General features: G+C 33.3%; 1 protein-coding gene across 2 annotated transcripts; it reads right to left on the bottom strand.

Moving 5' to 3' along the window:
• Positions 1–1,382: 1,382 nt before the first annotated feature.
• Positions 1,383–8,859, bottom strand: LOC111299465 (serine/threonine-protein kinase STY13-like). Of its 2 annotated transcripts, XM_022894668.2 has the most exons (4): positions 8,619–8,859; positions 8,107–8,281; positions 6,678–7,693; positions 1,383–2,068 (listed from the first exon to the last, which is right to left on the bottom strand). In XM_022894668.2, the coding sequence occupies exons 3-4, from the start codon at positions 7,598–7,600 to the stop codon at positions 1,729–1,731; spliced, it is 1,263 nt and encodes a 420-aa protein (XP_022750403.1). In that variant the 5' UTR covers positions 7,601–7,693; positions 8,107–8,281; positions 8,619–8,859; the 3' UTR covers positions 1,383–1,728. The 2 variants fall into 2 exon arrangements, with proteins under 2 accessions (XP_022750403.1, XP_022750404.1); XM_022894669.2 differs by lacking the exon at positions 8,107–8,281.
• Positions 8,860–13,955: the final 5,096 nt, after the last annotated feature.

Here is a 13,955-nt window from a genome sequence, read left to right as displayed (position 1 = left end):
AGTGGCAATGGCCACAATCAATTATCTTCGGGCAAGACTACAGTTACACATTCGAGTGTTGAAACTTGAAAATGATATGGTGCCGTGAAACAAGCAAAGGTGCTATTGGAGAGCAGATCACGGATGGTATTAGAATAGCAATGAGGTTGTAGACATTACTGTAGGTAAACTTCTGTATGCGGAATTTGTGTGTGCCAGGCGACAAGCTAGTGTCAACGTTCACAGATTTGCTAGCTCCTGCATGATAGGATACCATTTCAAAAGAGGATATAGCATACAAATCCAATATCCTCGCTTCATTATTATTACTTCATCCAAATCCAAATCATACGATAACTGACTCTAACCATTTGCAAGGTTTTCATTTTTTTCCTACTAAATTCAAGAATCTCGTTTTTAGCTATGAATCAGGCTAACTAGCTTTAGGATCGGCTAACTCGAAGTACAAAAATCTTACTCTCCTCTCTCTCAAAAGTCAAGACATAAAATTGTAAACAATTGGTTAAAATAATTGAAGTTGGCGTTCAATAACTTGATTCTAAAGGAATAAATTTGGATTTCAAATTAGCATAAATTATGTGATAAAATACATGTACATATAGTTTTATAACTATTTTTAAATTTTTAAATTTGTTATATTTTTATAACGATGAATCTAAAATATTTTTAAGTACTTGTATCAAATTCATCTTATATTGGTATTAAATCTTAACTAATTTATACAAATGTGTGAATTTTACTTTTACAAATTATATTGCAAATTAAATTCAAATTCACACTATGAAATTCATCTTTCCAAACTTCACATAACTCAAAATGATGAAAAGCAATGTGCGCTGGGAAAAACTGGCCAGTGCATTTAAAAGCTTCATTTTTAACATGCCCAAACGCCAAACATTTTTCAAAGATAAAAGCATAAATAAGATTCCTTTGTTTCTCTATCCAAAAAACCACTTGCAAGTTGCAAGCATCAAAATAATGAAAACCTCGATGGAACATGCGCTGAACCACTGCTCTAGCACGTCATCACGGGGCGATTGTTCGAGGGTCACGAGGGAAAAGTGAATGTTACCAAGGCCACAGAAAAGCACGTACAATCATACATAGAAATGTGTCAACATAGATGAGAAGACCCGATCATCTATATACAACCGCTGATGCTATAAACCACGTAAAATCATATAGAAATGCGTCAACAGCTGCCCACCTAGTTTCCTAAGAAATTTAGTTTCACCTCTTTTGTCCCTTTAAACGCACCCCTCCCACATATCCTCACCAAAATAACCATTAAGCAGAAATAAACATTCCTACAAATACCATGCACTAATCAGCACCAGCGAACATCAGCTGAAAATCCCTAAGCAAAATAAAAAAGTGACAAATAAAACCAAAATAAACGTTGATCCGATTGAGAACCAGCATTTAAACAATCAAAGAGTAAAAGAAATGGCAGGCCCATGTATATAGCTACAGAGGGAAACCACATCAATGATCCCCTTACCACTAAACCTACAATACCACTAGTCCAAGTACATTTGACACCAAAACCCAGAAACCAGCAGTCCAAATAGTTACCTTCTCCTATCTGGAAAATAAAGGTAAATGAAAAAAGTTAAATACTGATACATACACCAACTTATATTTAAATTCTTACTGCTGTTTTTCCTTTTCATTTTCATTTATATCCTCTTTTCCTTTGTCATCTGTTCTTCATTCTTATATTCTGGATCAGTCGATTGTCATAGGTTGAGTCATGCAACACCTGAAGCGGGCCTTACGAACAGTTGTCATTATCTCACTTTCGGCATTCTCAAGCATCTTCACAATCTCAGGGAAGGGAGGACGAACTCCTGGGTTAGTGTCCCAGCAACGGGTCATGATCTCACTCAGCAAAGGGAGACAATCATTTGGAATAACTGGCCTTACACCCTTGTTCACCACAGCAAATGCTGCCTGCACAGCGGTCATGTTCTGGAAAGGAAGCAAACCAGTGATAAGCTCCCAAAGGACGATTCCAAAACTATACACATCTACTTTTTGCGTGTAGGGCCTATGTTGTATCATCTCTCTGAAAGAGCAAAGACGTGCACAGAATCAAAATCAACAGTATTACTAACATTAATAAAGAACAAAAAGTGAATAAAATACTTAACAGATAGACAATTTGGATACCAAGTCAACTGGACAGCAAACGAACACAGTTTCATGTAAATGATAATTCAGTCAAAACTAATAATAAACTATGCCAAAACAAATTTAACACTGAACACCATGGCATAGTCAGGGTTGTTAAAGGCAAGCGCCTAGGTGCTGCACCTTAGCTCTAGACAACAAAAGCATCTTAGACCCTTTCAGCGAGGTGCATTTGATCAGGTGCATACCTGGTGTGCCTAGGCACACTTTTCTGTAAGGCAGCATGCACAAAAAAAGCCTGCCTGATTGAAGTTCTCTTTAATTTCTAATTTTTTCATCAACTATTAAAAAACGGGGGCAATCAAACTCTCTACTTCTCAATGTTCAAGTATTCAACAACAAACATGGGACCATAAGGGAATCATGCATAAACAGGACCCCTCTTCAAAGTTTATTATCAGAGTTATATATCTTAAACTTATTTTATATATTTATACACAGAAACACACAAAAATATACATATTGCACCTTACTTCACTCAGGCAAGCACTTTCCTTGCACCTGGCGCCTCAGGCAATATAAGGGATCTAATGCATACACTGCACATTGCACTCTTGAGAATACTGGGCGTAGTTATGATTGATATATAAAATGCAAATCAGTTTCCAGCACTTTATTGAAACAGGAAAGCAATTCTACTAGAAAAATACAAGTAACATGGCAAGTTAGGCTCAAAACTATTTCCTCTCACATTGGGGAAGCACTATAGCAGTGCATATTAGTCAAGCATACAAGAAAGAGGAATTCAAAATAAATAATTTCGATGCCTCAACATGTTCTATTGCCTATGGGTATTAAATATACATTAGCACATCATGTCTGCACCTCAAGCCTCTGGAAGTTAGGCTCAAAACCATTCATGGATAATGACACAACATAAAACATTTATATACCATGGAAATAATTTGACAGCATTCTGCCTTATCAGACCGCATTCTGCCTTATCAGATATCATTATTTCAACTCAAGGATTCACCTCTTAACCTTACATGAAAGTTGAATTGTGAAACTATAACTTATCCAATCAAAATAGTATCCTTCAAACCACTCAGAACTTATTTCCCACCCTAAACAATCGACAAGACCAAGGCAAATAGAAAAAATAATTCATAGCATGGTCTTAAAATGCAAATGCAACAATCATTTGTGGAATCGTAGAAATATAGTGCACATCATTTTACTTAGAAGGGCCCAAAATATTATGCCTATTAGTTCTATCTTACTTTCTCATCTTCCCTAGTTCATGTTTTCAGCTCCATCAATGCATCTATAATGAAAATAAGACATTTCAAATTAAAATTGTTGCATAACAGTTTGTCATGATTCCTGGTACATCTTTCAACACGCTACACCTACCACGTCTATTATCAAACACTCAAACAAATACACATTTAATTGGGAAAACAACCATAATTTTGCTAAAAACTCATGCTCATGGCCATTGATGTCTTCTCCAACTTCTAGCAGCATCAACAAGACCTAATTCTATATTTTTCACTTCACTTGCCTCTTTCTCTCTCATCTCCTCCTTCCGGTGATATTTCTCCCCTTATGCTTCAAGATGCCATTTTCTGTTTCCAGTAAAGAACTAGCGATGGTGGCCACCATTTTTCCAGCATATTTAAAAAAAAAAAAAATCAGTATACTTGAAGCTCTTGGTAGGATGGTTGGTAATCATTGTGAGATTTTGCGGGGGAGAAATGGCAATATTCTGTTTAAGTTGGATAACCCACAGGATAATATTCCAACTTGTGGAATAGTTGAACAAACTGTACATTTTCAATTGCTGCTTTTTGAATTGTCTCATTTTAAAATGCTGTAGAAATTGTCCAATGCTCCATCCAAATATAATCTAAGAGACCTTTTTTCAGTTTAAAGCTAGCAATTTCTTGGTAAAACATACTTGAATGAAACCTCCCTATTTTTGCAGACTCAGAGTAGGCAATTACTAAGTGCATTGAATCACTTGTTCATCTTCCTCCTTGTATCCCCTTGCTTCAACTGAACTTAGGCCATTATTAAGTACATTGACTCACTTATTTGTCTTCACTGCTTCAATATAACACAACAAAAATAGTAACCTCCCAACATTGAAACATAATGAAACCTCTCGCCCATGAATGAACCCCTATATACTCTAAATTAGTAAGGTCATAGTACAACAAAGAAAGCCTGAAAAGCTCTTTCTTCCTTGCATGGGCAAAGCAGAATTGTCTGAGTGTAAGGCAGAATCATAAGACACATGGAAACCCATTCACTTTGGCCATTCAGCATTCAGTATAAATTAAACTAAAACCAAAATACAACTCTTAACCCATCTGTTTGTCTACACCGCTTTTATATAATTATGAAAATGCTGCAAACAAAATTAAAGTTGATAAGAGAGGAAAAATGAAGCCTCGGGCTTGAAAAAAAAAAAAAAAGAGAGATCTTTTGGCCCTGGTAATCTAGTTAGTTCCTGTGCATGTAACAGGTAGATTTCAATGCTTCGCAATTAGCCTCTTTAGAACAGTACCATTTAAATTTAGAGAGACAATTCATAAGAAACATCTGTCAGTCCAGCATCAGTGCTGTGCAATATGTTAAACAATAATGTATAATATTCCAAACAATCTCCAGGGAGCTTTTGAAAGTCCTCTCTAGCTCAGGCACAGCCAATGTACTTTAGGTGCTGCTGGGCAAAAACTAGTCACTGAGCCATTTGAAAACCTACTTCAACATCTGTCACTATTCTTAATTGATAGTTATAGTGTTATATTAAATTAGAAACAAATTAAAATGTACGTATGACAGTGTACAGCGATGAGGAGATTGAGGCTTATACCAAATTTAAATAAAAAGGACCACTTGACGTGTGAATTCCAAGTAAATCATGAAATCAAAAGGCATTAAAGAGCAATAAAAACAAATACTTTTAAGTATACCAAACAGTGAGTACAATTATAATGGGTGAAAGAATACTAAATTCTTATGAAACTCTTTCAATATTTGACTTTCAAACGTTAAACAGAATCCAGATTTCAAGATATAAGACCTGTTTTCTCTGCCACCATAACTGGAACAAACAAGCACCCAAAAAAAAGGAGAAAGGACATGACCTTCTGCAAATAGTGGCAGTGGATGAAAACAAGCTATACAAAATCTCCATCTTGCTTGAAAACACAACATCAACTTTGCATATTACAATCCTATCATATTCAAACCTCAAAGGTTTAAAATTTAGAGTAAAATACAACATTGGTCGCTCAACTACGGTTGTGTTTTAAAATGGTCAATTAACAATTAAATTTTTTGATTTAGTCACTAAAGTTTAAGTGTTGTTTTGTCACCCAAACTTTAGAGTCTCTAACGGTGTGCTAACGTGATAATACCACACTAGCTATTAGGTACCACATAGCATTGTCATGTCATCTAATATGCCACATGGCATTATAAACTTTGGAAAATTAAATTTTGCTAATGTGGCAATGCCACATGGCACCTAACAACTGTCGTGTCGTTGCCATTTCAGCACGTCATTAGAGACTAATGGTTAGATTACCAAAAAAAACACTTACGCAAACTTTAGTGATTAAATTGAAACTTGTAAAAGTTTAGTGACCATTTTAAAAACATGACCATGGTTGAACAACCAATTGTATAATTTACGCTAAAATTTAATAAGAACAGTCCCCTTCCAAACTAATTTAAGGACATAAATGAATGAACGCTCAATAAGTACTTTCTTTATCAATTATCCCCTTAATAGTAACATTTATTATTTGCTTCAAGAAGCGTAATTCACTTACATCCAGATGCCAAACATTCACACCTATGTTAGAGAGAAAAGAGAGAGAGGCCTCAAAAATTCAATCTTCTGAGAAGGTACATGTACATTCCCCAGTAATCTACTCACTCCTTCTGGATAAGCAACAAATATGTAATTTTGAAATTATTTAAATCTCACAATGTTCCAGCCAGAAATAGATAACTCAAAAATTCTAAATCAAATCACAGTCTTGAAGGCAGTGCCTTCCTTCAAATTATCAGACAAAAGCATCAGCCATTTTAGAAGCAGGCTGCTAGTCAGCATGAACGAGGTTAAAGAATGGCATAATCATATTCAGGATTCAGATAAAGATGTAAAAGAAGTTTTATATTTAGTCCACATTTTTAAAATCATAACTCAAACAATATAAAAATTAAAAGCTCCAAAGAAGAAACAGAAAATAGCAGAACCTTATAGAGCAGGACTTACTCCTTAACATAATTCACAACAGGAAAATATAAAAGATAATCTACAAACAGATAAAGTTATTAAACAAAGGGGTAAGAAATCTATGCAGATAGAATGCATAATCTTAAGGGTTTTCTCTGAAAAAATACAGAGAATTCATGCCAAAATCATCTAACGAAGATGAAAAGTGCCATCAAATGAAAAAAGATGTAAATATCACATATGTAACAGGAAAGAAACTGTAACATATAAGGGCTTAAAGACTTACGGAGCCATCCAACGGTATGTCCCTGTCTCTGGTGTCATGCCCTCAGTCTGCACCTCAATACGTGCGACACCAAAATCTGCAATCTTTATCGATTTATCAGCAGCTATTAGAAGGTTATCTGACTTCAAATCCCTGTGAATAAACCCAAGCCCATGCACATAGGCCATTCCTCTGGCAACATCCAATGCCTGCTTAACTGCCAATTTCAATGGCACACCACGATTGTGCCTCCTCGTTAGAAACTGTCGAACTGAGCCTCCCTTTGCATACTCTGTCACAATGCACCAAACCATTGGCTTACGGCATGCCCCAATAAATCGCACAATATTTGGATGTTTCAGTGTTGCAAGCATCATAACTTCCTGCTGAAACTGCTGCTCCATAACTTGTGCCCTTTCTGGGCTATTCTCTGGCCTTTCCAATATCTTAATCGCAACATCCTCACCATTATATGTACCTCTGTATAACTTCCCAAAAGCTCCTTGAGCAAAAGCTGTACCCATATTGAGTTTTCTTAAATCAATAGTCCACTCATCAAAATTCGGCAATCCCTCTGATGGATACCTACTATCCATCAATGCTTGTGCTAATGCATCATCATTAAGTGCATGGCCAACCTTACCAGGACGAAACACACTCTGCCCCACAGAGACAGAATAATTGTGGCGATTCACAGGCTTTAGACCAGGGTGGCTTAAAATGTGGGTTAGAGAATCATTTGAGCCCACACTACTATTTTCGACTGACATGGACACAGACCCACCAGCATTACTCGTCTGTAAACTTTCAACAGACATGTTTGTGCCCTCACCAAGTTTTTGGTAAAACCCTTGAGTAAAATCATAGTAATTGTTGTCATTGTTGTTGGTTCCTCCCATAAGTCCAGTAAATTTAGGCCCCTCTACCATTTTTTTTCCAATCATGAATGGAACCCCAAAAGCTAAAATCAGGATAAGCAACTCTCCTTAGACCAAACTCTTAACTCATTTGATGGTGCAATCTCTTCAGGATATGCCCTAAAACCAGCATAAATGAAAGCTTGTGAGTTACCACCTGATATTAAGTGCTAAAGATTATGGGCAAGCATTGGTTGGGTTTTAAGACATAACTTGTGCTTAATTTATTGGGTAAAGGAATTCAAGAGATAGACAGAAATCAAAAAGTGCTAGATAAAGTGTCAGTTAGCAAGCAAAAGGAGATAAGTGGATTCTTGGAGATGAGAAAAATAAGTAATTTTACAAGGAGAAGATATTTCAGGAAGCAGTAACCAGAAATTATCAGACAGCCAGGTCCTTACATTTTTCTTTTTTGGTTTATTTTTAATTTAACTGATATGTGAAAGGAGATAATAGGAAGCTTTTGTTTCAAGTTTCGAAACGACTGTTCATATGTTTAGTTTTAAAAGAATCGAAGGAAGAAATAAGACAACCTTAATATAGTTACGAAAAATGAAAAGCCTTCGAGCTGCTAGCAAACCCTAGAAATGCAATTATTCGGGATCCCGGATTGTTTAAGCTGAATCGGAGCCCGTAAGCCAAAATATCCGCTCAAGAAACAGTCAAACCCTCAATGCACCACTGATAGCAGAGATTGAAATGCAAGAGCTGCAAAGCACTGATTTTTAGATTTAAAAAAAAAAAAACAAAAATTCTATACAGACAAAAACAAAGCTACAACTTTCAACTTTCAAATGCAAAAAATGGCCTAAAACCCCTATGTTCTTAGAACAACTGTACAGGATGAAGCAGAACAAAATCGATTCGGCTACAAAGTTTCGACCAACCAAACAGAAATTGAAAGAATAACATATTCCATCATAAATCAAACAACTTCAGGCACAGATCAGATTATGAGAAAATTAAACTTGGGAGCAGCAAAAACTTTAGCAGGACATATGGTCAACAGAGCGATTCAGAGGGGGAAAATATATCAAAAGCATACCTGAAATATATTAATAAGAAAAAAGTAGACCAAATTTGGACAACTGATCGAGATGCTTGATTTGATAAATTCATCAAAAGCCTCCCCCAAGAAGAAGAAGACCGAAAGTAAAAAAAAGAAGACGAGCTTAAGGTCTAGCAATTACAAGGCAAAAGAATAGCTCAAGACAGAGAGAAGAACCAAAAATAACAAGTAGAAAAAAGAAAGAAGGCAGAAGAAGAACAAGAGCGCAGCGGTCTACGCTTCTCATTTACTTTCAAAGCCTCGTTTTTATTGAGACCAACCCAGTACCACTCGCCACTATTCAACCTACTTTTCCACTCGCTTTATTTCTATACACGTGTCGATAAAGTTTTGCTTTGTTTTTTTTTTTTGTCCTCCATCCTGTAATAACGCGCGTGCCTCTCTTCACTTTTCTTTTTCTCCAGGACCTCATTTTTCATATAAATTTTTTTCTCAAATATTTTATCAACAATAAGTACCAAAATAAATTATTTTATCAACAGCGTTGGACTTGGATACATCAATGCCTTCTTTAGACTTGTTCAAATTTACATATTTTTAATTTTTAATTTTAAAATAATTTTGGTTTCTTCTAAACTACCGGTCTTTTTCCATTTTTTATATTTTTTCTTTGAGGCAGGACAGGGCAGCAGGAGTACAGAACACATTTCATCAGTTTTCCTCGATGAAAATTTATTTAAAGGTGTTTGTTCAAAGATTCTATTATTTTTTTGTCTGATTTCTTAATCTGATTTATTTTTTTTTTACATATCATAATCTTAACAGTGTAAAAAAAATAAAAATTCCCTCTCTTTAATATTTTTTAGATTTCAAAATAAAAGTAAAATTTTTACTTTATTTGTTCTCATTTAATTATATTTTTAAATTATATAAATAATGTTATTTATCTTAAAATGTAATAATTTTACATATTATTTTTTATTTATTTTTCAGAATTTAATAAAAATACGGTTTTTACTAAAAATATAAAAAAATTAAATTATGAAAAAATTTTATTATTACATATAAAATTTATTATTTCATATATTATATGTGTAACATAAATATTTTAACAAAATATTAAATAAATAATTTTCTTGTTAAATAAAAAATTTTAATTAAATGACTTATTTATTCACGCGTTATTCAAACATTTTCAAAAAAAATATAATAAAAACTTTTATTAAATAATCTTACATTCTTCTAATAAAATATAAAAATCTTACAACAAAACTCAAAAGTTATATATTCTATTTCAATATTATTTTGCTCCAAATATCATTTTTCTCTCTTAAAATATAAGAAATCATCAAACCAACCCTTATGCACTTTAATCCTCTTTTTTTTTTTAAACCTCATGTCTGCTTCTCATAAAAACAAAATCATGTCACTAAATCAAAAACTCAAGTCAAGTGTAGGAAATTTACATTACGAAGTCTTACAAATTTACTACTAACACAACACATTCTGATACATGCCCGATTATAGGAGTAATAGACAATTATGTTATTTGTTTAGATTTGTTATTTTTTGTTGTTTTGGGCCAGTGTTAGGCCAAGTTTAGTAGTTGGGGATAGTCCATAAGGTGTAATATAGATATTTTCATCTATTGCAACTATTTGTTACAAAAAAGGTGAACGTGAAGTATTCGACACTAACGAAATAAAAGCAAATTATGTTTTACTATCTCTCTCTTAATTCTCTAGATTATTCTTTCCTCTCATTTATTTTCTACCTTTTCTTTTCTACTATTTCTTGTTTTTTATTTCTCATCTTAAATGAAGTTTTTAGCAATGATATATGATTCTAGAATGAACTATATTAGTGGTATCAGAGCTTTTTCCTAACTAGTGATTAACAATGGTGGATGATGTTACTACTTATATTCAGAAAGAGTTTATATCAAACATAATAAAATGTTACTCAAACCCAAACAAAAATTTAATAGTTAGGGGAAAAGATGGATGATCATCGTTTGGAGACGAGAAACAATTTCAAAACAACGTTGATGAAATTTTTGAATGAAAGAGAGCTAAAAGATAAGATGTGTGATACTTTTCTCATTAGAGAATGCACTATAACTAAAAATACTAGCAATGAATCCCAAAGTACTTAACAACAACTTCATTCAATGGAGGGGACTACTGGTCAACACTCAGGCCTTGATTTTTCCAAGATGTTTAAGTTAGAATATTTAAAATTTAAGGGAAAAGATTTCTAGGGATGGCTCATGAAAATGGAATAGTATACTGTTACAAAATGGGAATTGCTAATAAAGTAGCTGATTTACTTTCCAGAAAGCCTAGGGAAATAAAATTTACATTTATGGCTATCTTTGTTATAAGCACAAATTTGTTAGATAGAATCAAGAAATCTTAGGAGCATAGCTTACACATACAACGCTTATTAGCATAAATATAGAATTTAATGATAACAACTCTAAATACACACTACATAGGACTTTATTTAAAATGAAAGGTAAACTGATGGTGGGAAAAGATCTAAAACTAAGGAAAAAGTTAATACAATACTTTCATAACACTCCAATTGATGGATATTCTGGAGTGTAAGTAACTAATAGCAAAATCACTAGTGTTCTTTTTTGGAAGAGCTTAAAGAAAAAGGTCAAAAAGTATCTTAAGGAGTGTACCACTTATCAACAGCATAAGTACGATATTATTGTGAGTCCAGGATTACTTCAACCACTTTTCATTCCAAATAGGGTGTGGACCGACATTTCTATGGATTTATACCCAAGTGATAATGGCTATTGTTGATCGATTGAGTAAATATGCACATTTTTTTGCACTAACACACATTTTTACTTTTTTGTTAGTGGCTTAAGTCTTTATGGATCATGTTTATAAGCTCTAAGGTATGCCAAACAATATTGTTTCAGATAGAAATAAGATATTCATAAGTAATTTTTGGTAAAAACTGTTTAAAAAGCATGGTACAACCTTTAATATGTCCACGGCCTATCACTTTCAATTATATAGACAAACTGAGGTTGTCAACGGATGTTTGAAGTCTTATTTAAGATGTATGACCAGTGAAAATCTAAAAGAATGAAGCAGATGGTTATCTTTGGTAAAATGATGGTATAACTCCATTTATCATTCAGCTATTCATACCACACCATATAAGGCATTTATGGACAATCAATTTCGGTGTATTTACCTTATTTGGTTGGGGATTCTCTTATTGAAACAATGGACAGGAGCCTACAAGCTAGGGAAGTGGCCATAAGGATGCTTAAATTTTAACTTCAAAGAGCTTAAGTGAGAATGAAGAACTTAGCTAATAAAAAGAAGTCTGACAAAAAATTTAGACTAAGAGATTGGGTTTATGTGAAATCATAGCACTATAGGCAAAAGATTATCATGAATAAGAGCTACTTAAAGTTATCTGTCAAGTATTTTGGTCTATTTCTAATTGTTCAAAAAGTGGAAAAGATTGCTTATAGGTTACGATTACTAGCAGGGTCAAGAGTACATCCAACTTTTCATGTGTCTTAGCTGAAAAAACATAAAAGAGTTGTTTCAGCACAATCTTAACTTCTTTTGTTTAGGATAATGGTACTATTAGTAAAAAACCCTTATTAATCTTTGATAAAAGAATTGGCAAGAGGGTAAATAGAGCTGTGACAAAGGTTTAGTTCAACGAACTAACACTTTTCCTGAAGATGCAATGTAAGAAGTCCTATACGAGCTTCAACAAAAATTTTTAGCTTTTAATCTTTCAGGACAAGGGTTTTGTTTGGGAAAGGTATTGATACATGCTCGATTATATGAGTAATAAATAATTATGTTATTTATTTAGATTTGTTATTTTTTGTTGTTTTGGGCTAGTGTTAGGTCAAGCTTAATAGTTAAAGATAGTACATAAAGGGTAATATGGATATTTTCATATAATGCAACTGTCTGTTACAAAAAGGGTGAACGTAAGGTATTTAGCACTCATGTGTTAGCTCAAAAACTTAGAATAAATAAATAGGGAGGGTGAATTGATTTTAATAAAATTTTTAAAAACAATAATCAATAAGTACAAATTTAGCTAAACAAATTATCTAAGCAAATAAATACAATAATTAAAAGTTAACAAGAGATAGGGATAGAGAATTTGACACCAAGAGGTTCAATCCTTTCTTTAAGTACCTACGTCCTCTCCCTTAGCCTCTCTTGACAAAGAGTTTAATCTATTATATATTACAAAATCAACACTACATACTCTTAAGGGTTATCCTCCCCCTTAAGCTTACAAACTCACAACATAAAATTTTTGAAGTATTTTGCAAACTTTAAGAACCTCTCAAAAGTTGAGTGTTTGTTAATTTGAAGTACACAGCAGTATAGATAAAGAAATAGAGAAAAATTGATGTGAGTAAAAGTTTTTGCACTTTTTCTCTCTTTAAATAGCTTTGAATGCTTAAGCAAATTGATTGGTGAATAGCAATAAGTTCTCTTGGCTCTTCTTACTCTTGTTCTGCAATGGAAGACTTTATTGATCGATCCATTCTTTAGGTGATCGATCTCTTATGTGGGGGGATCGATCTTTTTTGCTTGTTTTTTAGCAAGAAAAGCATTTTGTTTCAAAATTGATCGATCTCTTTAATAGAAGGATCGATCCTTTGCCTAGGTGATCAATCCCCTATATTAGGGGATCGATCCCTTTTTTGAAAATTTGAGCGAAGAGAGCATTCTGTATGAAAAAGTGATCGATCCCTTTAAAGGAAGGATCGATCAGGTGAGCTTGAAATCACAACCAATTGATTCTTATAGAAAGATTATCGATTGATTCTTGCTAAAACTTGATGAATTTTGATTCTGAAAAAAAATAAGATCGATCTAATAATGAGGGGATCAATCTCTTCCCTCAAGAAATTGATCTCTTCTATCAAAACATGTACTAACCCCTTTTTGTTTCGAGAATTTAACTTGTTTTAGTTCCTAAATGAATTTTGAAAAGATAAAATGATGAAAAAATGTTCAATTTAAGCTTAGAAGAGATTGATTCAAGTTAGGTAAATTTTTATTTTGTCAAATCAGAACTCTTAATTAATTCAAAGCCAATAATATTCTCTTTTTTGATATGACAAAATCAAGTGAAAATTTTGCTTAAAAACATTTTTTTTAAAAAAAAATAGGCTCCCCTAAATTTATGAAAGACAAACTCCTTCTAAATAACAATATAGCTCATCCTAAATTTGAGCATAAATTTTAAGGCAACTAAGAGCAAAACCAATGTCACCAAAACCATCAATATCATTAAAATCATCAAAGCAATCTTTCATATCATTATTTCTCCCCATTTTTATCATAGCAAAAATGATGA

This window comes from Durio zibethinus, chromosome 18, assembly GCF_047325235.1.
Source record: "Durio zibethinus cultivar Kanyao isolate XHJ-2024 chromosome 18, ASM4732523v1, whole genome shotgun sequence".
Lineage (NCBI taxonomy): Eukaryota > Viridiplantae > Streptophyta > Magnoliopsida > Malvales > Malvaceae > Durio > Durio zibethinus.
This window is presented reverse-complemented; position numbering and strand designations above follow the sequence as displayed.

Excerpts from the sequence above, each read along its gene's own strand:
- LOC111299465 (XM_022894668.2), bottom strand. The coding sequence starts at position 7,600 with ATGATTGGAAAAAAAATGGTAGAGGGGCCTAAATTTACTGGACTTATG. Across the intron at positions 2,069-6,677 it reads ACATACCGTTGGATGGCTCC|AGAGATGATACAACATAGGC; the intron begins GTAAGTCTTTAA and ends TTGCTCTTTCAG.